Source organism: Colobus angolensis, unplaced genomic scaffold, assembly GCF_000951035.1.
Source record: "Colobus angolensis palliatus isolate OR3802 unplaced genomic scaffold, Cang.pa_1.0 Scaffold99, whole genome shotgun sequence".
Lineage (NCBI taxonomy): Eukaryota > Metazoa > Chordata > Mammalia > Primates > Cercopithecidae > Colobus > Colobus angolensis.
The window spans coordinates 5,207,550-5,234,699 of NW_012123931.1; the positions used below are offsets into that span (position 1 = coordinate 5,207,550).

A 27,150-nucleotide genomic window follows, 5' to 3' on the forward strand; every position below is an offset into this window, starting at 1 on the left:
CCTCTTAATTGGGAGTACTCTGTGGAGCCCCAAGGAAAAGTGCTTGCAAGAAAGTATAAACTCCCTTTCTGTCCGAGGCCCCCATACATTCCAAACTAGGCCATAGTTGGCCTTGTAGTTAAAGGCCTTTTAATTAAAACTCTAGGAGTTTAACTCTTACTCACTTTTATGGTAGTTGTCTCTTTCTCTTGTGTTCTGCCAAAAGTGAAACAATGCATATATGATCGATGCATGGGGAGGGTTGTCCTTTTTGGAATTTAGGTTATTTGGTTGCCGACACGGTTTGGCTGTGTTCCCACCCAAACCTCACCTTGAATGTAGCTCCCATAATTCCCACGAGTTGTGGAAGGGACCTAGTGGGAGATAACTGAGTCATGGGGGCGGTTCCCCCCATACTGTTCTTGTGGTAGTAAGTCTCACAATATGATGATTTTTATAAGGGGTTTCCCCTTTCACTTGACTCCCATTCTCTCTTGCCTGCCACCATGTAACATGTGCCTTTTGCCTTCTGCATGATTGTGAGGCCTCCCCAGCCATGTGGAACTGTGAGTCCATTAAACCTGTTTTTCTTTATAAATTACCCAGTCTCAGGTATGTCTTTATCAGCAGTGTGAAAATGGACTAATACATTTCCTTTGCATGCTCAGCTCTCTGCTGGACTCAAGAGAACTTACGACATTGTAGCTAACTAAGCTCTTCTTGTGGTGAGAGTGGGATTTTCTTTATGCACCTCTTTATATCCTAAACAGAAGCAGAAATCTCCTTCCACTTTGATCTGCCTTCCTTTTCTATTTGTGTAAAAGTGTCACCATTCTTCTAGTGATATGGTTTGGCTGTGTCCCCACCCAAATCTTATCTTAATTTCTAACTCCCACAATTCCCATTCCACCTCCCAGTGGAATCACCCAGTGGGAGATGACTGAATTATAGGGGTGGGTTTTTCCTATGCTGTTCTTGTGATAGTGAATGAGTCTCATGAGATCTGATGGCTTGGAAAATGGGTTTCCCTGCACAAGCTCTCTCTTTGCCTGCTGCCATCCATATAAGATGTGACTTGCTCCTCCTTGCCTTCCACCATGATTGTGAGACTTTCCCAGCCATGTGGAACTGTAAGTCCCATTAAATCTCTTTCTTTTGTAAATTGCCCTGTTTCAGGCATGTCTTTATCAGCAGTGTAAAAACAGACTAATATACCTAGTTACCCAAAACCTGGGTAAACCTTGAAAGTATGTCTGACTTCTCTACAATTAATGTTCAATCAGTTGATAAAGTCTCAATCAGATAAATCATTAACACCTCTGATATAGTTTGGATATTTGTCTCCACCCAAATCTCATGTGAAAAGGTAATCCCCAGCGTTGGAGGTGGAACCAGGTGGGAGGTGTTTGGGTCATGGGGGAAGATCCCTCATGGCGTGGTGCTGTCCTTGAGACAGTGAGTTCTCACAAGATCTTGTTGTTTAAAAGTGTGTGGCACCCCCCACTTCACTCTCTTGATCCTGGTCTTGCCATGTGAGATGCGTGCTCCCCCCTTGCCTTCCACCATGATTGGAAGCTTCCTGAGGCCTCCCCAGACGCCAAGCAGATGCCAGCACCATGCTTTCTGTACAGCCTGCAGAACTGTGAGCCAACTAAACCTCTTTTCTTTATAAATTACCTAGCTTCAGGTATTTCTTTATAGCAATGCAAGAACAGACTAACACAATCTCCTTAGTAGGATCCTTTTCCACTGATTTCTCTACTATAAGTACTTACCATCTCACAATGGCTTCTTACAACAATTTTCCTTCAACCAGCTTGTCTTCCTCTAAACCTGACTTTACCATCATACTCATTACACATGGCATTGTTTTTATTATTTATAACCATGCAATCTGATCCTATCCTGCTGTTAAAGGCTACCTTCCTATAGGAACAGGTCTTCTATTGTATTTCCATACTGATCCAGGTCTTCCTTTGAATCAACATCTAGAAATCTTATAATTCAAGGCCTATTACAAAGGGGACGTCTTACACAAAAAAATTCCCTGATCACACAGACAGAATTCCTCTCTTCTGAACTATATGCTGCTTTATTTATGCATCTGGACTGGTATTCAAGTTGTATACATCTCTTACATCCCTTATTAAATTGTAAACTCTAAAAAAGCAGAACTCAGATCTAATAAGTTACTGTATTCCTTCTTTTAGCTTTCCTGCATAAATATTTATCTTGCAAATTAAAACAGCAAAATAGAAAACACAATAACATGACACTCTTCTTCTTATGCATCTTTAATGCATGCCCAATAACGACACTAAAAAATTTCATCAGTTCATAAAACACTATTATCAAAAAGAGAGAAGCAAATACACTATGACTACAATTTTTACACTATCTAAATATTTTCAGAGGAAAGCCCAATTAGGATTAGTTTGGGAACTTCCTGGCATACTTACCATTTCTACTATTAAAGTTAGATTTGTAACAGTAATCTCAACACAAATATACTGAAGTGCCTTTGCTTAGTACCATGTAAATAAATATATCCCAAATAGCCATGAGGTTTACTAAGAAAAGTCACTGCTACAAGTAAAAAGAAATAAGCCTATCTACTTCACTAATTCGGCTAGTGCCTTATTTGGTAATTATACTCAGGCATTTCACCAAGATGGAAAAATGGCATGCTTCTACTAAAATCATTTCCAATAAACAGGGGAGGGTATATATAAACCTAAGAAGAAAAAAAGCAGTTCTAATATTTTATGCTTTTCTGTAACAGTACTCTCAAGTATAGTTTTCAAAACACAGCACATAAAAATCCTATATATATGCCATGTTAGTGAAAAGCCAGAGTAAGGGCCATCTTTGCCAATTAGCTTCCCTGGCCAAACTACAATCATCAGAGAAATTCTTCCAGGAGGCACACCAATACCTGATTGTATTTGACTTGAATAAAAGATCAGACGTCTAAAGTGGCATCGTTTTCATGTATTTTCGAGAAATGCTCAAAATGAAAAATGTTTTAGTTGCTAAAACAAATAAATAATGCACCCAACAAATACCCTTATCAATTTAACACAGAACTGTTATCCAATAATTCAACTTCTAGTAATTTAGTATAATAATCACATAAAAAGTTCAATACATCATTGTTTATAGTAGGAAAAAAGAGGTGACAATCTAAATGTTAACCAATATAAAATCTGTTATATGAAACAGAGTGTATATATATACACTATTTAATAATAAACAATATTGATGCAGATCAACCGTTGACATAGAAAGATGTACACAGCAATGCTGTTGCAAGAAAACAGGAAATGATAAAACCATACACCGTATATCCAGGTGGTAGGATTTGCAGTGTGTACCAGTTATCAATTTACTGCCTCTCAGCTTCAAATTCTGACTTCATTGCCTATGCTGCAGAAACAGAGCCATGTCCTTTATATACTTTTCCTTTGCCAGCTGGCATATGTATTAAACTTTATCAATAAGAAGGCAATGGAGATACGGTACAGAAGAAAGGCGTTTCCTTCCTGGTGCTAGTGTACTACCCTGGCAGGCTCCTATAGCCAGCAGCTTCCCCTTATACCTGATCCACTGGGTGGTTTTGTAGCAGAATGCCTCCAGTGAGACACTACTCTATGAGCAGCTTTCCCTAACCCTCCAGAAAGGAGATTTTGAGCAAGTTTAGAGAGCAAAACACCATATCAACTTCTCTGCCATCCAGTAAGTTATACCGTCTCCAAAAGGGTCTGGACCTCAACCTTAAAAAGAGGGGCCTCTTCCTGAGGGCTCTATCTCAGACGTAGGGGTTCTAGTTGCTCCTGACAGTTGCCATTCTTACATTGTCTAGAGTTCTCTTTACTTCTTACTAGTCAAACTTTTGTTACTCTAATCCCAATATCAACGTTAATTCCTTCTATTAAACCTCTGCTCAAATTACAGTGTGGGTTCCCTAATTTGAGATACAGGATGGATTTTTTTTCTTTATACTTTTCATCGTTATCTGAATTTTTAAATAATAAACTTGGTTTTTTGGTGGTAATCAGAAAAGGTAAATTAATTGTATTCTGGAAAAACTAAAAATTTCAATGCAAAATAAATACTAAGTTTTTCTAAGAAATGTGGATCTGATAAACTTGTGCCTATGACTTTCACTTATGTTTGATATATAGTAGTCAGGGTTTTATGAGTGTTGGCTATTTGGTGCCAACAGCCCAGAATCGTCACTTCTATGTAAGCGGAAAACAATGAGCTCTGCTTCCAAAGTTATTTAGTTTCCTCAGTGTTTGAATGCTATTTTTTGTAAGTGTGTTAATAAAAGTGCATAGAATTGGGGGAAAAAAGAAGTTTTTCTTTATAGGACAGAAATATATTTGTGAGATTAAGATACTAAATTCTTTCAAAAATTAATTTATTAAGACTATAATATTCAGTTTTTCTTTTCTTAGTAAAAATTTCTTTTCAACATTATCCAAAATTGTGCTTCTAGGTAATTTTATGTAATATAAATGATTCAGACTGCTATTCTTTTTCTCTCAGTTATGCCACATATTGGCCTTGACTAGTGGGTCATCAATCATGAGTTATTTGGACTCATGGGTGCTCGTTCATCAAGCACACAGCCTCTATCATCTGACTACTTCAGCCCCTCTTACCATGTTCAAGGATTATCAGTTGGGCTCCAGCTTGTGCATTTCCAACATCATTTTCAGCAATGCACTGATAGAACCCTTCATCTGATTTCACCAGACCCAAAACTTGAAGATTATGTTCCTTCTGAAGAAGAAAAGCATAAATAAAATTTCATGATTTAATTGAGAAATACCAGATCAAAATCTCAAAAATATGCTTTTTGGAGAGGAAAAAAACAAGTAAAGTTTTTATGATTCAGTTATTACATATTATCCATCTAAGCACCTGTTAATCTCATACTAAAGCATTGACAAAGTACCAATTTAACTGAATAGACGAGTACGTACTTGTCATTCACAATGAAGAACTTAACGCATGGAAAGTCATACTCTCACTGTTTGCAAACTTACACTTTTGCTTGGAAAAAGATCTGGCACGCAATACCATCTGACCATAGTTAAGTCCAATTTGTGAATTTAAGGTATTATTTTTTCCTAAGACTATAATATCAATAGTTCTAACAGATTAGACTACAGTAAATTCAATGAAGCCATGTGAGCTTTCCTTAAATGAAAAAGTACTATATGAATGTCAACTATTATTATTGGTCCAGGAGCAGTGGCTCACATCTGTAATCCCAGCACTTTGGGAGGCCGAGGCAGGAGGATCACTTGAGCCCAGGAGCTGAAGACCAGACTGAGCAACAGAGTGAGACTCCATCTCTATAAAAAATACAAAACTGGCTGATCATGGTACTGTGGGCCTGTAGTTCCAGCTACCCAGGTTTGCAGAAGGATTGCTTAAGCCCAGCAGTTTGAGGCTGCAGTGAGTTATGATCATACCACTGCGTTCCAGCCAGGGTGACAGAGTGAGACCCTATCTTAAAAAAAAAAAAAAAAAAAATTAACTATTGTTATTGGTATAATAAATATGGTTTAAAAATTTTCTAAAGTTTCCAAATATTGATTTTTAAAAGACTATTTTAGCTATAAGAGATTGCTTTATAAAGTTAAATACTTGTGAATTACTTTTTGTAACAGATCATGCATTTCAAAAACAGAAAGTATATTTCTAAGAATGAATTACTTGTATGACAAATTTGTAATGAGATATTATGTCTTTAACAACTACAGTTGTGATCATTTATATGAATGTCATGTATAGATCTCAAGGTATGTCATTAATCTTTATTACTAAAGCTGGATAAATCTATTACTAAAATGTTAGATATTGATGATAATATTAGTAGGTAATATCTACAAAGCATTTACTATATATAAAGTATAGTAAAAAGCAATTATGGCTGAGTGTTCTTAAATACATTTGACACTTTTTAAATGCATTTTTAAAAAAGAATCTTTGTAACTATTGCGACAACAATTGTCTGACACTGGGTCATCATTATTTTGAAGGGTCTGGCATCAGTATATGATTTAAGGTTAAGCTTTGTATAGTCAGTTGCATTCTTACATATTATGTTTTTCAAAAGGATCATCTTTCCACACTTCAAGGGGAAGTGTGGAAAGATTTCTGCTTCTTGAACAGAGAGCTGTGGCGACAACTGGGGACACACACACACACACACGTGTGTGCTAATCATCTGCCAGAAAATGGTGACAGCTGTGTTTCAGAGTGCCAGTGTGTTCAAGTAAGAGTCTAGACTCTAGGCTTAGGTAAGCCACTGCCTTGCTATGTGATCTTACATAAGCTACCAAAATATTTCTGGGCTCAGCTTTCTCATCAGCCAATGAAGACATTACATTCTATGTGAATTTTTCTATTTCACTTGCAGCACATAAACTAGTATATATAAGATAACTGATCTCTTGGTGACTACATTTAAAAATATCTAAAGGTTACAGAAATAAACATACTTCTTTGAAAAATACTTACTACAATCTTAAAGTAATCACTTGGGATAACCATATCCCCATTTTTGACCCACTTCACAGTTGGAGTTGGTTTTCCAGTCACTTCACATTCAAATACAATATCCATAGATTCGTGAGCATATATATTAGTAGGTTGCTTCAGGAATTCAGGTTGAGCTTTAAAATAAAAAAGGAAATTAAGACATTAATGAAAATAGAACTACTTAGCTATTCATATTTCAATCAATTTTTTAAATCATAAAATCCACAGGATTTTTACTCATTATTTGAAACTTCCACATATTTTTGGAAAAGCATAACATAAATATATAATAAAAATACATATTAGGAATATAATTATCTCTAAAAAATGATTTGCTGGTACAACTAACTGTTTTAAAAGATAATTTCTGAGTTTCCTTATTTGGAATTATTTACTAAGCTGACTATATTGGAGAAATTAAAAATGTCTAAAAATAAATATTAAAGACTACTTCCCTAAGATTTATACAATTTTCTAAAAGCTATATTAGAATTCAAAGGTTGAAAAGATTGATAAAACTTTCTTTTTCAGTCAGCTTGATAAGAACAACAACAAAAAAAAGTAAAACAAATGTCACATTAGAGTCCTTAAACAGCTCACTCGTGCAACACACTCCTATTACTAAGACCCCTCATTATATGCAATGGTTTTCCAGGGTGATGGAGAAAGGATAATTATATTTGAAAAAGTCTGAATATTCCAGTAGCTCCCTTTCCACATGCCCCACAGTTGTAAATTGCTAACTTACAAATAATAGATCACAATATTTTTAATTAGAAGGGTTGAAGTAGATCATCTAGTCCAGCATCCTACCGAATGATGTCATTTCCTGTATGACATCCTTGACAAAGGGTCTTAATGATCCATGTTTGAAAAGTGTGAATGACAGGAACTCCCTACATCACAAAGCAGCAAACTCCATTGCAGGCTACTTCTATGAAATAACAACCACAATGGCAATGACAGCAGTTTTATTTACAGTTGACCTAAAATCTGCCCAGCCTGCTGGGATTTTGATTGGGATTGTGTTGAATTTGTGGCAACCTGACATCTTAAAAATATTGTCTTCTTTTCCCTGAACACAGGTTTATCTCTCTATTTAAGTCTGATTTCTTCCATAAATGTTTTATAGATTTCAGTAAGCAAATCTCATTCATGCTTTGTTAGATAAATACCTAGGTATTTCAAATATTTTTGATGCTATTCTAAGTGGTAGTTTAAATTTTTAAAAATTTCCAGTTGCTCTCTGCTAGTATGTAGGAATGAAATTGATTTATGTGTATTAACCTTTTATCCTGTGGCCATCCTAAATTCTCTCATTATGAGTTGTATCAGCTTCTGTAAATACAGTTTGGGGATTATCTACATAGACAATCATGCTTGTCTGTGAGTAGAGACAGTTTTATTTACGTCTTTCCAATCTCCTTTTCCTTTTTTAAAAAAGAACTTTTTTAACCCATTGCACTGTCTAGAGCAGGCCCTGGAGAGAAATCTAAACTAGCTATATAACTTAGGTAAATGAAGAACAACAGTACAGAGAGGAGGTAGAACCCCAGGCAAGCAGAACCTCCCCCAAGGAGGGAAATCATGTATAATCTTAAGAAACAACATACATTCACAGTGATGGAAGATCCAGAAAACATAAATCTGTACAACAAGATGAAATCAGGGAAATCTATTAATAGCAAATTTGACTTGATTCTTTCAAACAATGACAAGCCATTTATATTTATTCTTTTGTGAATTATGTATATAAATATGCTGCCGTTTTTCCAATTAGAGTAGTTATAATTTTCTTATCTATATATAAGAGCTTTTTGCATAATGAGAGTTATTATTTCAAGGCTCTCAGCTCCAAACCTGTCCTTCTTTGCAGTAGTGGATGTGGACTTTTGTCAGCTGGTGCTTTGTTAACAGCACTAGGGAAACACTGCACAGCAAAGCATAGTAATTTTCAGATTGGAGGATGCTCTTCTTTTTGCTCCTATGGTGAGGCTGATTGTGAAAGACCCAATAATGATCACCCTCTTGTAAGTTTCTCTAGCTTACTCCAGCATGTGCCTTTCTGTGCACCAGCTCTGACACGCTGCATCCCACTGGCTAGGGTCCTGTACACCAGCTCCAACTCATGTCATCCCAGTGGGCAACTCTCTGCTTATCATCTGTCTGTCCAGCCCACAGCACCCCAGCAGGTGTCTTCTGCACACCAGCTCTGAGGCCTCCCAGCAGGGGATTTCCTGTGCCCCAGCTTTGGCCCATAGCTATGTCCTTTGGCAGCAGCTACACTGTCTCCAACAAGGTCTGAACAACAGTCTTCCTGATTTTCGGATTCTCTCCCTCAGCTCAAGAGGTAGTCATAGCTAATCCCTATATTTACTATTTTTGTATTCTTTAGTGTCCTATTTTGCCCTCTTTTAGTAAGCAGATTTTAATAGTTAATAATTCTTTTTTTTTTTTTTTTTTTTGAGATGGAGTCTTGCTCTATTGCCCAGGCTGGAGTGCAATGGTATGATCCTGGCTCACTGCAATCTCCGCCTCCCAGATTCAAACGATTCTTGTGCCCCAGCCTCCCAAGTAGTTGGGATTACAGACATGCACCACTACGCCTGGCTAATTTTTGTATTTTTAGTAGAGACGGGGTTTCACCATGTTGGCCAGGCTGGTCTCGAACCCCTGACCTCAGGTGATCCACCTGCCTTGGCCTCCCAAAGTGCTGGGATTACAGGTGTGAGCCACCACAACTGGCCATTAATAATTCTTTATATTTTTTCTGTTCAAAAATGCCTAGTATAGTTTCTGGCTCCTAACTGGGCCCTGACTAATACAGTAAGCTATGAACCCCTTATCTTCATGCTGCCAATATTTGTTTCCTCTTCTGTCTTTAACTTAAGGCATCTATTGTAACAAAGTTTTATGTTTTCATATGGTAAAATGTATAAGTCTTCTCCATTTCAGCATCTGTATTTCACTATTTTTACTCCAAAGTCTTTCCCTTCTTCTGTACTATAACAATATTCACTTGTATGTTCTTCTTCTATTTCTACAAAACAATCTAGACTTACCGAGTATCCAGCTTTACATGTATCTAAGTGGCAAGATCAGTCATTCCAAAAAGAATGACTGATTTGAAAGATTTAATACTAAAATCTGTGTACTCTTGGGGGTTTATTTCAGGACACTAATTGGTTTCATCCATCTGTCTATTCCTGGGCCAGAACCATAAAATTATTATAACTATGCAATATGTTATAATATATGGTGTAACAAATATTCTTCTTCTATTTCCTCAAAATTTTTCTAACATGTTTGTTTAGTGTTCCACCCCCCAGATAAATTTAGACTCATCTTATGTTAAGTTTGTCTGTTCCTTCTCAAAGTAAACAGACAAACAAGAACTTGGAGTTTTCATCTGAACTGCAATACATTTTAGATGCAGGAAAACCGAGCATGTTTGCAATTGTGAGTCTTTCTATTTAGAACAAGGTTACTTAAGCTTACTTGTGTTAAATAAAATTTATGGTAGGCTACTAATATGGACTGAGCTTCTACTCTACAGATCAAATCAAACAGACTGAACCAAAGTGAAGTCACTCATTCTAAAGTTGCACATCACCGAACTGAACCTCAGTTATTTATGTGACCTTCTGAGAAATCAGGAGAGTGTGTGTGTCAAATCCCCAAATGGGACACTTTTAGCCATCATAAGAAAGTCCCTTCTGCTTTGACCCTTACAATGAAAGTAATCTGAAGCAACTGATGTTAACCAATCCACTTTGTTTCTTTGTTCCTCCTCAAGTTACCCTGCAAAAACTAACTGTTCTGCCTGCCCAGTGTAGTGCTTATCTCTGTTCTTTAGATGAGATGCTGCCTGACTCATGAATTATCATTAAAAGTCATTATATCATTTAACTAAATTTGTAAAACTTTTGTCTTTTGATTCTTGGATATTCTTTGATAATTATTTACTGTAAAGCAGTTGTAAAGGCTAGGAGTCAAGAGACATAAAGTTGAGTTCTGGTTCTACCACTGGACAGTTTACTAAATGTGGGTTTCAAATCCCTGGGTTACTAAATACGGAATTCAACTAGACTATTCCTAAGTACACTAAGATCTTTAGCCAATGATTTATAACTTTAACATATATCTTTGATGTGTGATAATTAACACAGCAAAACTAACATTCATAAGTGCTTTCCACTTATAACCATTTAGTTCTCACAACAATTCTATTATGTGGTTATTATTATATTATTTCCATTTTATAGACAAGGACACTAATACACAGAGAAGCTAACTCCATAGCATAAGGCTTAGTCAGTGACAGATCTGGAATTTGAACCTAGGCAGTCTGACTCCAAAACCTATATTCTTTTAAAAAACTTTTTATTTAAGAGGATAGAATAAATCCCATGTACCTATTATGTTGATTCAACAATTATCAAGTCATGGTCAATACTGATTCATCTATGCCTTAATCCATTCCATTCCCAACCTCTACCCCACACACATTATTTTGAAAGCAAACTCCAGGTATTACATTATTTCACATATAAACATTTGAGTACCTCTATAACCCAAGAACTCTCATTTCTAAACATAACCATGATATCATTATCAGGCTGGTATCTAAAATAATTTACTGGCCGGGTGCAGTGGCTCACACCTGTAATCCTGGCACTTAGTGGGGCTGAGGGGGCGATCACCTGAGGTCAGGAGTTCAAGACTAGCCTGGTCAACTTGGCAAAACCCTGTCTCTATTAAAAATACAAAAAGTAGCCAGGCATGCTGGCTCATGCCTGTAGTCCCAGCTACTCGGGAGGCTGAGCCAGGAGAATCGCTTGAACCCAGGAGGCAGAGGTTGCAGCGAGCCAGGATTGTGCCACTGCTCTCCAGCCTGGGTGACAGAGCAAGACTCTGTCTCAAATAATAATAACAATAATAATTTCTTAATATCACCTATTATCCAGTTGGTATTCACAGTTCACTAATTGGCCAATGTTCTCACTCTGTTGCCCAGACTGGAGTGCAGTGGCATGATCATGGCTCATGCAGCCAAGACTTCCCAGACTCAAGTAATCCTCCTGCCTCAGCCGCGGAAGTAGCTGAGACTACAGGAACACACTACCACACCCAGCTAATTTTTTGACTTTTTGTACAGAGGAGGTCTCACCATGTTGCCCAGGCTAGTCTCAAGCTCCTGGGCTCAAGTGATCCTCCTACCTCAGCCTCCCAAAGTGTTAAGATTACAGGCGTCAGCCACTGCATCTGGCCTCTGTGTTCTTAAAAATGATCTACTTCATTCCAATTGGGCAAACAAGATGCATTCACTGGTGTTAATTTGTTTCTTATGGTTTTTTTTTTTTTTTTTTTTTTGCATCTACAGATTCCTCTTTATCTTTTATTTGAAATTTGTTTAAGAAACCAAGTCATTTGTAATAGAAGGTTTCCCTGCAATCTGTCTTTTGCTGACTACATTGCCATAGTGGTATTTAACATGTTATTTCTGAAAGCTCACAGTTAAATGTAGAACCTTGATTGGAGTCAGGCTAGTTCCCTGCCCCACCCCCCACCCGACACTACTTCATAGGCAGTTCCATGTGCATCTATCAGGAGGTTCATCATGTGTGTCTATCTTTTGGTGATGTTAACAGCCTTTGGTTATCACTGCCTATCAGGCAGTGCAAAATATTAACACTCTTATTCTATCACTCATTCTATAAAGAGAAATATCCCTTATATTACTTATTATTATATCCCCTCAATTATCAGGACAACCCCACAATTATTCGGTTATCCTAAAGAAAAGGGGCAGAATAAATGCTTGATTTTTTTTCCCTTCACTTACGTTTTCAAAACAGTGAGCTGGTTTTCTAATATCCTCTCCCAAAGGTGATTGCTGAGGATTTTTCATTTAAGTATTAAGTGCCCTTAGTTTAAGATATATTTGGTTAGTTTCAATTTACTGAATTTATTACTCTTTTGATTCTTAAACTATCCCATATTTGACCAATGGAGGAAATCTGAACACAGTGAAAGCTCCTGAGTCCTTTTTCACATGACTCTACTGGTCTTCAGTTTATGGTCATTGCTCTGAGGCCCTTTTTGTGGACAAAGTCAGCAATTCTGTATTTTTTAAGTATAAACTTCATCATGAATTTCTACTAATATTTCCAGTTAAGTCTAAGACTGTAGGTTTTAGCTGAATCTTCTTAATTTTACATCTGTGTTTTCCTCTCAAGCCAAAAATCTCTGTTCTCAATGACACTAACATAATCACTCACTCACTTTATCCTACACCCACGGTCTCCGAATAAACATTTGTACCAACAATACGACAACAGAAAACAACTTAAGATTTTTTGCAGTTTTGTCCTTAGAGTAAATCCCACTAGGTACATTATAGTCTAATTACAATTTTAAATTTATATGGAATTATAATTCCACATACTTAGAATTTACTTAGAATTGTAACTTTCTATGTGGCTATATTACCAACTGGATATACCTTTGGAGTCACCTGTTTCATTTTACTTTCCATTTTCAGGAACTACTTTGTAAATGTTTAAATCTATAAAGACAAGGTATATTCAAACAAACCTACGTACCTTCTAACCCTGTTTCTCTCATCCTATTTCCTCCTTTACCCTATTGGTAAATTTATAGTTTATTATTCCATTATGAAAATTATAAGCATATACCCACACCCACAATTTGTCCCTACTCCTCTTAGATTGTAAATGACAGCATACTAATTTTTTTCTGTCTTCAAAGCCTATACTCTTAACTACTAAGGTGCCATGTTTCCAAGGAATTAACATATTCCTTGAGTCTAAAGAACTGAAAGAACTGAGGCTCCCCCTAGGGCAGAGTAAGTAATTACTCTGGAAAACACAGCAAAATCCTCTTCAAAAAAAAAAAAAGGGGGGGAGGGGGCAGATTATTTCAGTATGCATTTTTAGTAAACAGACTTTCACAGACTATTAGAAAAAAAACCATCATAAGCAATGTTCAATTAATCATTACTTTCCCTTTCATCAATTATAAAATAATGCCCTTAAAATGTTCTCTGGATTTTAACTACTCTGTAGATAGTATTCACACCAATGAAACACAATGTAAGAGCACATGTTTGTGGTTGGGAAGTTAAATTGATAACCAGAGAACAAATGAGTCAATTACCATAAGAAAATAAGTGTTGTAATGGAAGATTATGCATTTTGTTACCAAAGAGATAATTAAGCTTTAAATCCTCTTTGACAGCTCCCTATCCCTTCAAATGCCATCATCATTTCAAGAATAATTTTAATTGCTAAATGTACAAGTAGAATACTAAAATATATTATACTTGCAAAATTCTTTTACTAGAAACATCACTTAATTCCATCACTGTTACATAATGCTGAAAATTGCCATTTAATTAAAATAGAAAACAATATAGTGCCAACACCAATGTTTCAAGGTTACTTTATTATGCTATGATTTGGAAGATAACCGTTTTCATTTACATTAGCTCTGAAGTGTTGGAGTTTCTATTGTTTCATTTTAAAGGTTTATGGATTGAGATTCTTATTAAGCTCTGTAAGCAGAGAAAGAAATCAATTTTGTCCATTTTATGTTAAAACTGCTTCTTTTCTGTAATTCACAAATTTACATCTACATTGTTAAAAACAAAAACAAAAACAAAAAAAACCCAACAAATAAAAACCAAGCATATAACAGTGTGAAATCCCTTCAGGGATTTTGTTTGACAGTCTAATCACAAATTTGCTATTGGTACTGATTCAACTAACAAAGCAGGAATATATTTGAATCCTCTGACATTTCTTGAGAAAGCTTCCCATTCCAATGAAGGTGAACAGGCTTCTCCTTAACCTCCAGGAGAAACAGGTGACATCATAACTGAAGTAATATTATAACAATGTTTCCACTTGACTATGAAATTATATTTCTCTCCTTTCATCCCAACTCTGCCCCTAATCTCATTGTTTTTTCCTTACCCTGGCCTTCAATTTAGTTAACAGGCACTCATCCATCTGATCCTAATTAAAAGTACTTCTTGGTCAGCACGGTGGCTCATGCCTATAATCCTAGCACTTTGGGAGGCCAAGTCAGGTGGATCACTGGAGGTCAGGAGTTCCAGACCAACCTAGCCAACATGGTGACACCCCATCTCTACTAAAAATACAAAAATTAGGCGGATGCTGTGGTGCATGCCTATAATCCCAGTTACTTGGGAGGCTGAGGCAGGAGAATCAACTGGGAGGCAGAGGATGTAGTGAGCCGAGACTGTGCCACTGCACTCCAGCCTCGGCACCAGAGGGAGATGCTATCTCAAAAAAAAAAAAAAAAAGTATTTCCTTAAAGAAGCATTTCCTGACACACAGTCCCTCACTTTTCCCTGTTTCTAGCCCTTGACTGTCCTATATACTATTGAAATCCCAGGGGCCTAAACCATAATAGGTGCTAATGCATATTAGAATTTTTTTCAAGGATTCTCAAGTTTCTTAAGGATTCAACGTTTTGTGTTGTTTCTCCTAAGTCCACTCTTGAATGTCTGACTTTCTGCATGAATTTTAAATTTTGCTTTTAAATGTTTATGATGATGTAAAATTTTAATGAACATGAAATTTCAGCACCAACATTTGTGCTCATGTTTACATGTTAGCTCTGTGATCTCATGATTTAATTCTAATGCAATATTCCTCAAACTTGGAGTCTTAGGGTCTAAAGCTCTTAACTTTGAAAAACTGTACTCTATATATTAACTTTTATTTTGAAAAATTCACAAAAACCTTTATTAAATATAGGCTCCACTTCTTTAACAAGGTTAAACATACTCAATCTTTGCTTGATGTCTCAATATTGTATGTATATACAACATCTAACTTACCCATTCATTCATCATCGTACACTTGGGTTGTTTCCATGTTTCAGTTATTGTGAATAATGCAGCTGTGAATATGGGTGTAGAAATATATTTCTGAGACCCTACTTTCAATTCTTTTGAACATGCACCTGAGATGGAGCACCCTTGAGGGGCCTATAGGCCTCCCCGGCCCCCAGCACGGAAATAAAGGAAAATCTTGAGTTCCTTCAAGAGAAGTTCCAGGCACCTAGCTGGCCCTGAGAAGCAAATGAGCAACTTGATAAGCAAGAGGGTAACAGCAGCTTAAAATAATAGCTAAGGAAGTTAGAGTGGTGGGATGTTTGGTTCCCTATAGAAACTAAAGGTAACATCTTAACACATGTCCCTGGCTTGTTTTTCAGAAACCTGAACCCCACCAAATGGATGTGTTGGCATGTAAACCTCAGATAAGGGGGAACTGAGGACTGAACATCTTTGTCCTAAAGTTCTTCCTGAGGGACTTGGGAAAAGTCACACCCATGAGCCAGAGCTAATATTCTTTTCTGCTGACCCTCAAATTTTAAAACAAAACTTCTCTCCCTTAATGAACTGCAAATCAGAAAATCTACCTATGACCTGTAAATCCCACTTCAAGATTTCCTGCCTTTGCAGGCCAAACCAATGTATAACCTCCATGTATTGCCTTATTTGCCTGTAACTTCTACATTCCTGAAATTTTCCCCTGCTTTCGTAAACTCCTGCTTGCAAGCCATTGGAGAGTTCAGGTCTTAAGCATGAGCTACCCGATTCTCCTCGTTTGGTGCCCTGCAATAAACATCTCTGTTTCTCTTGCTGCAATCCCAATGTCAGTGTTTAGCTTTGCTGCACTGGGTGAGCAGATCGAAGTTCAGTTTGGTAATAGTTCAAATGCTAATTCTAGTTTTTCTTTTTTTTTTTTTTTGAGACAGTGTCTCGCTCTGTCGCCCAGGCTGGAGTGCAGTGGCCCGATCTCAGCTCACTGCAAGCTCCGCCTCCCGGGTTTACGCCATTCTCCTGCCTCAGCCTGTAGCTGGGACTACAGGCGCCCGCCACCTCGCCCGGCTGGTTTTTTGTATTTTTTAGTAGAGACGGAATTTCACCGTGTTAGCCAGGGTGGTCTCGGTCTCCTGACCTCGTGATCCGCCCGTCTCGGCCTCCCAAAGTGCTGGGATTACAGGCTTGAGCCACCGCGCCCGGCTCTAGTTTTTCATTTTTTAAGAAGCCACCATACTTTTTACCAGCGACTATGCTTTTCGCTGTACCAAAAGTGCAAAAGGGTTCCAATTTCTCCATATCCTTACCAACACTTGCTATTTTCTGTTTTGTTTTTTTGAGTCGGAGTGTCGCTCTGTCACCCAGGCTGGAGTGCAGTGGCGCGATCTCGGCTCACTGCAAGCTCCGCCTCCAGGGTTCACCCCATTTTCCTGCCTCAGCCTCCCAAGTAGCTGGGACTACAGACGCCCGCCGCCAAGCCCGGCTAATTTTTTGTATTTTTAGTAGAGACGGGGTTTCACCGTGTTAGCCAAGATGGTCTCGATCTCCTGACCTCATGGTCCGCCCACGTCGGCCTCCCAAAGTGCTGGGATTACAGGCGTGAGCCACCGCGCACGGCCGCTATTTTCTGTTTTTAGCGAGGAGCCACCATAGCAGGTATGGGGGTGGTATCACAGTACTGAGAGAGGATAAAGGAATAACCCAGTAAGGTAGGCAGTTAGGGTGGGTCCTCAGTTGAATTATTTCAAACAGAACCACCTGAAAAATCAAGCTGCAGGCACAGATAAGGGAACTTGCATAGGGGGGCTTGCCTAAGACATGTCCACAGCCACACAGGTAAGAAAGGCTACATAGGTGACTTGCCCAGACATGCCCACAATGGAAAATCCCGTCTCCTGACACATGCGCAGCAAGGGGAACAAAGCAATGTGCAATAACTCAAGCTAAGGGCCTGCATGTGCATTAGGAGGACGGGGTGGAGCTGTCAGAAATTTGCACCTTATGTAAATGGCATGCCCAGCCCTCAACGGTTTCTTATAAAAAGACTCCGCATGCAACTGTAAAAACGGCAGCCCTCTTCTGAGTCCCCTCTCTGCTGTGGAGAGCTTTCTTCTTTCACTTATTAAACTTTTGCTCCAACCTCACCCTTTGTGTCCACGCCCCTTAATTCTCTTGGTCACTGAGACAAAGAACTCTGAACTCCAGGTGATACCTCACAAGAGACTGCTACATTGTAGTGCATTGGCAAGACTCTAACAATACCATATATGTTTTTGTACCATTTGATTTTTTACCACGCTTGTTGACTATTTAAGAAAATTACTGACTACTGGATGGTTTGAATTTACCAGCTCTCTGATTCTCCCTACTGTTCTACAGTTGGTATTTGTCTGTTAACTGACAGTATCGTTTTCTTTCTTTTCTCCATCTCTCTACTTTCCTTTTTATCATTTTCAAATTTAAGAAGGTGAAAATTACTCAGTATAAAAGGTGTACAGAACATAGAAAACGTAAAAGCCTCCCCTTTATCAAGCTTCAAACCACCTGTCAATACCAGTACCCTCCTTAGAGATACTATTCATATTTTTGGTGTGTGAACTGTCCAAACACTTTTCTATGTATTTAAAACACATCACATATACACACACACATACTTGTTTTTAAAATATAGACTGTAATCTAGGCAACATAGTAAGAACCCCCATCTCTACAAAAAATAAAAATAAAAAAATAAAAAATTGGCCAGGCATGTGGAACATGCCTACAGTTTCAGTCACTCAGGAGGTGAAGACAGGAGACTCCTTGAGCCCAGGATTTCGAGGCTGCTGTGAGCTATGATCACAGCACTACAATCTGGGCAACTGAGCAAGACCCCCACTTCTAAAAAATAAAATATAGACTGAGTCAACCAATAACTAATTTTCTGCAACTTGTATTTCTCTCTTAATAATATTGCATATTAGTATACATGTAGCCACATACACAGCATAGTAGGTCAATGGTATGACCATATCCCAATGTAATTATTCTCCTGTTAATGCACACTTAAGGTTACTTTTCATTTTTCTACTACAGGTAAATGCTGCAATATGCATCCTTGTACATATCTTTGTATGCATGTGCAAGGATTTTAGAACAGATTCTCAAAGGGAATAACTAAGTCAAGGTGTTTTTGTATTTTAGATTTTGATAAATATCACCAAAGGCTGTACCAATTTCATATTCCTATCAGAGAGTAACTGTCAATGAAGCTATTCAACATTCTACTGCACGTCCTAGCTAATTTAATGAAATAAGAAAAAGAGGTTGGGCGTGGTGGCTCATGCCTGTAATTCCAGCATTTTGGGAGGCTGAGGCGGGTAGATTACTTGAGGTTAGGAGTTCAAGACCACCCTGGCCAACAAGGTGAAATCCGGTCTTTATCAAAAATACAAAAAATTACCCGAGTGTGGTGGCATGTGCCTGTAATCCCAGCTACTTGGGAGGCTGAGAAAGGAGAATCGACTGAACCCAGGAAATGGAGGTTGCAATGGACCGAGATCGATCGTGCCATTGCACTCCAACCTGGGTGACAGAGTGAGACTTCGTCTCAAAAAAAAAAAAAAAAACACAAACCAATAATAATAATAATTAGCTGGATGTGGTGGTGGGTGCCTGTAATCACAGCTACTTGGGAGGCTGAGGCGGGAGAATCGCTTGAACATGGGATGTGGAGGTTGCAGTGAGCTGAGATTGCACCACTGCATTCCAGCAGCCTGGGCAACAGAGTGAGACTCTGTCTCAAAAAAATAAAAATTAAAAAAAAAAAAAAAGAAAAGAAATAAGAAAAACAAACAAAATACAAATACAGGAAAAGGGTTGGAGAAATCCACCCCCGCCCCCTACCACACACATCATGGCAACGACTGTCTACTTAAAACATTCAAGAAAATCTCTCTCGCCTGGAGAAATTCCAATGTGCATTACTGTACTATCTGTAGTGGGAAGGAACTCCAATGATTTCATGAACAGGAATAATAATTACACAAACTACAATAGGTCTAAAGCATATGTTACAGCCTTCCCACTCAAAGTGTAGTACAGGACCAACAGTACTGGCATCATCTGGGAGCTTATTAGAAATACAGAATCTCTGTTTCCCCACCCCAAACCCTCTGAATTGGTTTCAGCATTTTAACAAAATCTCCAGGTGGTTTGCAGGCACATTAAAGTTTCATAAACATCGCTTTTGGGCATTTAAATACTGATTATAGTCCTGTATGTACAGAGAGAAATTTAAATACAATAATGTCAAAAAGCAATTTGCAGAGCAAACTAGATGATACAATAACTGCTAATGAAAAAATTATTTTTAGATGTACATGTATGTAAATGCCTTTTGAAGACACCTGTAAGTATACACACTAAACTAATAACGGTTATCCTCTGAGGAAAGGGGTGGGAATGGGGAAGGGACAATAAAGGAGGAGGTTTACTTTGTTGATATGGTTTGATTCTTTAATAATGTTACTGCATTACTTAAATAATTTTTAAAAGAAAAATAAAAGCCAAAAGAATAAGCTGAAAAACTATTAGAGTGAAATACAAACCTCTAGTAAACTAGCAGAATAAATGATTAACATGTTTTTTGTTGTCACATTCTTACGTAACAAAAAAAATTAGAAAATGTAAATCTAAAAACCTAATTCATAGTTACAAAAACAATAAAATAGTTGAGATATATACCTAACAAGTAAAGTATAAAACCTTTAGGACGAAAACTATGTAATTTTATTAAGGAAACAAAGTATTAAAGAATGGCCTGGTTTGATTGAATCTTGCATGGCTGTTCTCTCAAGCAATAGTTGTTCATTTCCATCTGCTTTCTCTCCCACCTAAGTGTGTGCCACCACCCCATGGAAGATTCAGTGGACATGAACATGAGCCCCCGAGGCCTGAGGACCATGTTTCTCATTGCGAACCAAAGGCTGACAAAGATTACCACCTTAAGGTGGCCAATGATGAAAATGAGCATCGGTTATCTTTAAGAATGGTCAGTTAAGAGGCTGGTGCTACTGATGAACTGCAGATTGTTGATACAGAGACGATGAATTATGAAGGCAGTCGAATTAAAATAATACTGGCAACTGGCCGGGCATGATGACTCACGCCTGTAATCCCAGCACTTTGGGAGGCCGAGGTGGGTGGGTCACTTGAGGTCACCTGGCCAACATATTAAACCCAGTCTACTAGAAATACAAAAACTCAAAAATCAGCTGGGCATGGTGATGCACACCTATAATCCCAGCTACTTGGGAGGCTGAGGCATGAGAACTGCTTGAACCCAGGAGGTGGAGGTTGCAGTGAGCTGAGATCACACCACTGCACTCCAGCTGCGGCAACAGAGCGAGACTCTGTCTCAAAAAAACAATAACAACAAAATAAAAAATGAAGTAATAGTGGCAACTTTGAACAGCCAATGATTTCCCTTGGGGGCTTTGAAATACCACCACCCGTGGCCTTATGGTTGAAGTGTGGTTCAGGGCCCATGCATATCAGGGGACAGCACTTAGTAGCTGGGGAGGAAGGTGGAGAGGCTTAGAAGATCAAGAAGAGGAGGACGTGAAACTCTTAGGTAGATCTGGAGAGCCATCTGCCCCTGGAGCTGGTAGCAAGGTTACCCGGGTTGTGGAGAGGGAAGAGGAGACAAGAATAAGCTCCAGTGAAGAAATCTATATGTGACACTCCAGCCAAAAATGCACAAAAATCAAACCAAAATGGAAAAGATTAAAAACTATCAACACCAAGATCAAAGGATCAAGAATCCTTCAAAAAACAGGAGAAAAAATAAAAAATAAAAAAACCTCCAAAAACACCAAGAGGATCTAGTTCTGTAGAAGACATTAAAGCAAAAACGCAAGCAAGTACAGAAAAAGCTGGTTCTCTTCCCAAAGTGGAAGCCAAGTTCGTCAATTATATAAAGAATTGCTTCTGGATGACTGACCAGGAGGTAATTCAAGATCTCTGGCAGTGGATAAAGTCTCTTTAAGAACATAGATTAAACAGTTTTAAAAAATTTTCCATCTTATTTCACTTACGTAACAGTTGATATACAGTTGTCCTTTTTACAATGTAGAGTGATAATTTTCCCTAGTATGTCTGATAAATGTTGTCCAAGTTCCACTGCCAAAAATGTGTTGTCCAAAATGCCTGTTTAGTTTTCAAGATGGAAATCCACCATTTGCTTGGATTTAAGCATATATGGAATGTTATGATAGGACACAGTAGTAGCAATGGTCAGACATGGAAATGGTGGGGAGACAAGAATGTACATATGAAATAACCTCGGCATTTCTAAAAAAAATAATAATGGAGGCACAATTATAGATGCAAATATGTATGAAAATTCTCATACGATTGAAGTGACATTAAATCAGGGAAAAGATACGTAACTCAAGAAAAAATCTTAGAAACTGTAATCACTTGGAAAGAATAATGTTGGATTTGTATCTCATTTCTTATACCAAAATAAATTTCATATGTATCAAAAATTTAATGATTAAAACCAAATGCTGCCATAAAAGCACTAGAAGAAGACATGAGATTTTTAAAAAATATAATCTTGGAGGGAGGACTAAGTATGACACAAACTCAGAAGCCACAAAAGAAAATTTAAACATATTGGCTTGTGATACTGTGAAATCTGTCTTTGGACTTCATCCTGGTTTCCTGACACAGAGCCCCTAAATCTCCTGGAATTTCCTGGAGTGACAGGAGTGGAGGTTTCCTGGGTGACAGGAGCAACTTTTGTTCTATAATATGACAAGTCTTGATGGGGTACTTGATAGCCTCTGGATGAGGGCTAATCAACAGTGGAACCAACCATGAGAGGGTTGGAATTTTCAGCTCTGTTCCCCAAACTCCAGAAGGGGAGATGAGCTCAAGGTTCAATTGATCACCAGTGGCCAATGATGTACTCAATCGTGCCTACATAATGAAACCTCCACAGAAACTTGTAAGGACAGGGTTCAGGAGAGCTTCTAGGTAGCTGAACACATGCAGGTTCCTGCAGGATGGTTCCCAGAGAGGACATGGAAAGTCCATGCCCCTTCTCACATATCTTGCCCTATACTATTTAACACTTTGTAATATCCTTTATAATAAATAGCTACGTTTAAGTAAGCATTTCCCTGAGCCCTGTAAGCCACTCTAGCAAATTAATAAAACCCAACAAGGGTATCATGGGAACCCCAATCTGTAGCTAGTCAGTCAGAAGTTCTGGAAGCCTAGACTTGAGACTACCACCTGAAGAGAGATGGTAGTCTGGTGTTCCTGAGCTCTCAACCTATGAGATATGACACTCTCTCCAGTGCCATATCTCCACATGGAAATGGTGAGGAGGCAAGAATATACGTATGAAATAAACTCAGTATTTAGTAAGTAGTACTGTTTCTATTAGAAAAATAGAAAGGTAGGTAGTATCAGAACCGAACTGAATTACAGGACACACAGCTGGTGTCCACTGAAGTACTGTTTGGTGTATGGGGAAATAACCCCCACATTCTGGGGTCACAAAGGTTTTCTGTGTTGAGTAGAAAGTAGAGAATAGGAAAAACAAGAGTTTGGTGTTTTGGGGTTTTTGTATGTTCAAGAGGACTACATAGAAAAATAAAAAGTATACATAATTAAAAATTATCATGAAGTAAAAAGACAATGAACGGGGGAAAACAGATAACGGAACTAATTTCCCTAATATATACAAGTTTCAACAAATTAATAAGAAAAAATTACCAATAAAAACAGTAAAAGATATAGACCATGCACAAAATGAAAATACACAGAATTTCCTAATATATGAGAAAAGATGTTGAACCTCACTCCTGTAAGTAATATGCAAATAGCAAGTGTATGAGAAACGGACAGTCTTATATATCTTGGTGATGATATAAATTGATACAATCTTTTACAGGGTAATTGAATAATATCTACAAAAATCTAAATTGTATAAACTCTTTGATACAGCAATTTCACCTCAAGAGATTCATCTATCAGAAACACTCTCACATTTGCATAAAGACATAAGGATATTCCATGAATACTGAAGCAGCAAAAGATTAGGAATCACCAAATAGTAAGCTATTTTAACCACACTCCATCAAGACTGCTGCTGCTTCCATGCTGACTTGCCCTTATGCCAGGTCATGGTGGAGTGGCTGAAGTCATTTTTGTAATTAAGAGAAGTCAAGAGGAAATTGAGCTACATATACCATTAGTGGGTTTAGTGGGATATATTTATGTGGTTTTTGCCAAAACTTTTGTGTATACCTAAACTGTCTCAGTATAGGACAACTTCCAGGAATACTCCTTCTGCCCACTGTACTAACAGGACCCAACACCGAGACACAAAGGTGTAGAGTCATATTCAAATGACTATATCTTAAACACTGGAGAAAAAGATCAAATCAGCCTTCTATTTACATAGAAAGTGACTTACAAAATCACTGACATAGGAGACAATGAAATAAAATGCAGCAAAAACAATTATTACAACACATAAGCGTATAAGGTAATATTTTTAAAGTGTTTTTTTCTGGATTTTTTGTAATGTTTGTAGTGTTTACCAGCTTTGAAAAACTAATTTATTGTGCTTTCTTTTCTCATTCTAAATATCTACTCATTTTGTACATAATTTGGTATTCACTATCTTTTTAAAAAATTTTTTGAGACAGAATATGGCTATAGCTGCCCAGGCAGAACTCAAACTCCTGGGCTCAAGCAATCCTCCTGCCTCAGCTTCCTGAATAGCTAGGATTCCAGGTGTGTGTTACCACATCTTGCTTCTCACTGTCTTATACAAGGCCCCCAAAGTAGTTTTCACTGCAGACCTCAAAAAAGCTGGACCTGCTCCTGATGATGACAACCTCTAAGATTGCTTGTTACATCTATTATGCTATTTTTACACACCTCTTTGCTTGAACAGGCATAGAATATCTCCAGAAGGATAAGAAAAAAATAATGATAATGGTTGCTTCTGTGGAGGAGGGCTGGGACATTGCAGTAATATTTCACCACATATCCTTTCTAGAACATCTTAATATGTTATATATTAAAAATATTTAATTGAAAATAAAAGTGAGGCCAGGTGTGATGGCTCATGCCTGTAATCCCAGAATTTTGGAAGGCCAAGGCAGAAGGAATGCTTGAGGCCAGGATTTCAAGACCAGCCTGGGTAACAAAGTGAGATCACCATCTCTACAAAAAAAATACAAAAATTAGCTGGGTGTCGTTGTGGTCCCAGCTACACAGGAACCTGAAGCAGCACAATTGCTTGAGCCCAGGAAGTCAAGGCTGCAGTAAGCCATGATCACACATTGCACTCCAGTCTGGGCAACAGAGTGAGACCTTGTCTCAAAATAATGGTAATAATAATACAATAATAATAGTGGAGATATACACACACCTGACTACAAAGACTTAATTTTGTAAATACATCAATCACAATTCTTTTGAAATGAATCTGTAAATTCAATGAAATGCCATTTACTATCCCAAGAGAAATTTTATCAAAATTTAACAAGCTGAATCTGCAGGCCATCTAGAAGAAAAAATTTAAAAAAAAAATTTTTTTTTTGACAGTCTCACTCTTTCTCCCAGGCTGGAGTGCAGTGCGGTGATCTCGGCTCACTGCAACCTCTGCCTCCCAGGTCCAAGCAATTTTCCTGTCTCAGCCTCATGAGTAGCTGGAACTACAGTATGCACTACTACACCCAGCTAAGTTTTGTATTTTTAGTAGAGACAGGGTTTCACCATATTGGCCAGGCTGGTCTCGAACTCCTGACCTCAACTTGCCTCAGCCTCCCAGAAAGCTGGGATTACAGGTGTAAGCCACCACATCTGGCCAAACATATTTATTTTTGAAAAGAACAATGAGAAGGGATCCTTTTAACAAAATATCAACAACTGAAACAGTATAGTATTGATGTAGGAATTCATAAAGTTTTCAATAAAACAGAGTTTAGGATAAGATCCACAGAATTTCAGAAATTTCAAGGTTTTCTCCAAGATGGCTGACTAGAAGCATTTCTAGCATATCTCATCCACTTAGAAGAACCAAAATGGTGTGTAGACAATTACACTTTAAATATATTAGAGGGAGCATGGAGTTCAAGAGAAAAGCAAAAGGAAACTTCAACGTCTGGGAAGGAGAAGGAAAACAGGTAACCTGTGTGGCCGGGACTGGCTGAAAATCGGAAATGAATCCCCAATAGGGGAGAGGGTGAGTGAGTGTGCCTCTGCAGTCCATGTTCCCACAGGGGAATCGTACAATCCAGGCTGTGGGAGAGCACCTTGGCCCTCCTGAGTCCTGGATCTCACGTGGGGAGTGACCAGAGAAGGAAATGCTCCAGGGATGTACCACACATTCCATCAGATATAGGCAGCTACAGTAATCTCAATCCCAGCTCTTAACAAGCTGTGGGTGGTCCTAGGAACTAGTGGCAGTGCCAGGCTTTGGTGTCAGAGATTTGGGCCGGGGCTTGAAGAACTGGGACTCAAGCAGGAGTCTGGACTCCTGCAACCAGAACTGAGAAACTGGTATGGGCAGCTGATACTGAGACTGCGGTATCCCCCTACCCGCTTGGGACCTGAGCAGGAGGAAAGTTGCCATGGAGACTTGGGATTAAGCTGGGTTGTATCTCCTAAAGCCCCAGATTGAGTTACAGAACATGGCCATGACTAAACAGGCTGATCTGCTGCCACAGTCAAGAGCGGCAGGGAACTCTGCCAGGACTGGGGCATGAGAGGGAAGCAAGTCCCACTTACACAAGCCAAATCTGTAGCTGCTCGGACTGCCCCTCCCTCCCCATATTAAGACCTCAGCATAGAAACAGTCATCCCTCACCCAAGAATTTCACCAGGGGCCTGAGAACTGCCCTGCCACCCCTGTCAAGGAAGGCAAATGCACCCACCATTGGGAGGCCTGAGTACAAGCTTGCCTTCTCCAGCTCCACTCAACTTGGGCCCCACTCCACAGAGGGGAGTGGAGGTTAGGGGGATCCAGGCTCCTGAGAATTCTGCAACTCAATTCACCATCTGGGACACCTGTGCAAGCACTTCTCCTCAGAAACAGAGGTTGGCATAAAACCTACTGTTGTCAATGCAGCTGGCTGTTACCTGCAAATGCCACCTACTGGCCTGGAGGATGACATGTACAGCCCATTGCAACAACTGATAAAACAAGGGCACAACACTTGTGAATGGGAAGAGGTTCTCACTACTACTGCTATCTGCATTGCCCATACCACCCTGGCTCCCCAGGAGATCAAGAGCCTGCTCACCTGCATGGTCTACCTCTACTACAACAGGCATTTGAGAGAGTCACCCAGGGGCCAAAGAATCGGCCTACCTGGAACTACGAACATGGATGCCAGCATATACCACACCAGGTCACAATGATAGACACATTTAGCCCAGCACCACTACCACTGAAGGACCCATCAGGCATTCCAGTCCCCAGCAAAACCTCATCACAGACTCCACCAATAACTGCACACTAACACACAGAAAAATCCACAGATAACATTAAGGCTATCTGTAGCCAAGGAAATCATATGGAATCCTTAAAGCCACGGCACATATCCAGCAGGAAAGCCAAAATGTCCTATCCAATCAACATCATAGACATATCTTCAATAAAAATCTCTCCACCCAATGAAAGCAAATTCAAAAATAAGAAGTAGTGACTGTTACTCCAGATG

General features: G+C 38.6%; 1 protein-coding gene across 1 annotated transcript in view; it reads right to left on the reverse strand.

Annotated features, from left to right (window-relative positions):
- The window catches only part of NEO1 (neogenin 1), a 202,111-nt gene that overhangs the window by 127,815 nt on the left and 47,146 nt on the right, over positions 1-27,150 (reverse strand). The window contains exons 6-7 of the mRNA XM_011933015.1: positions 6,517-6,671; positions 4,647-4,767 (exon numbers count right to left, since the gene is read on the reverse strand). Of these exons, the coding sequence (XP_011788405.1) occupies positions 4,647-4,767; positions 6,517-6,671 (276 nt within the window). The remainder of the gene's footprint in view (positions 1-4,646; positions 4,768-6,516; positions 6,672-27,150) is intronic.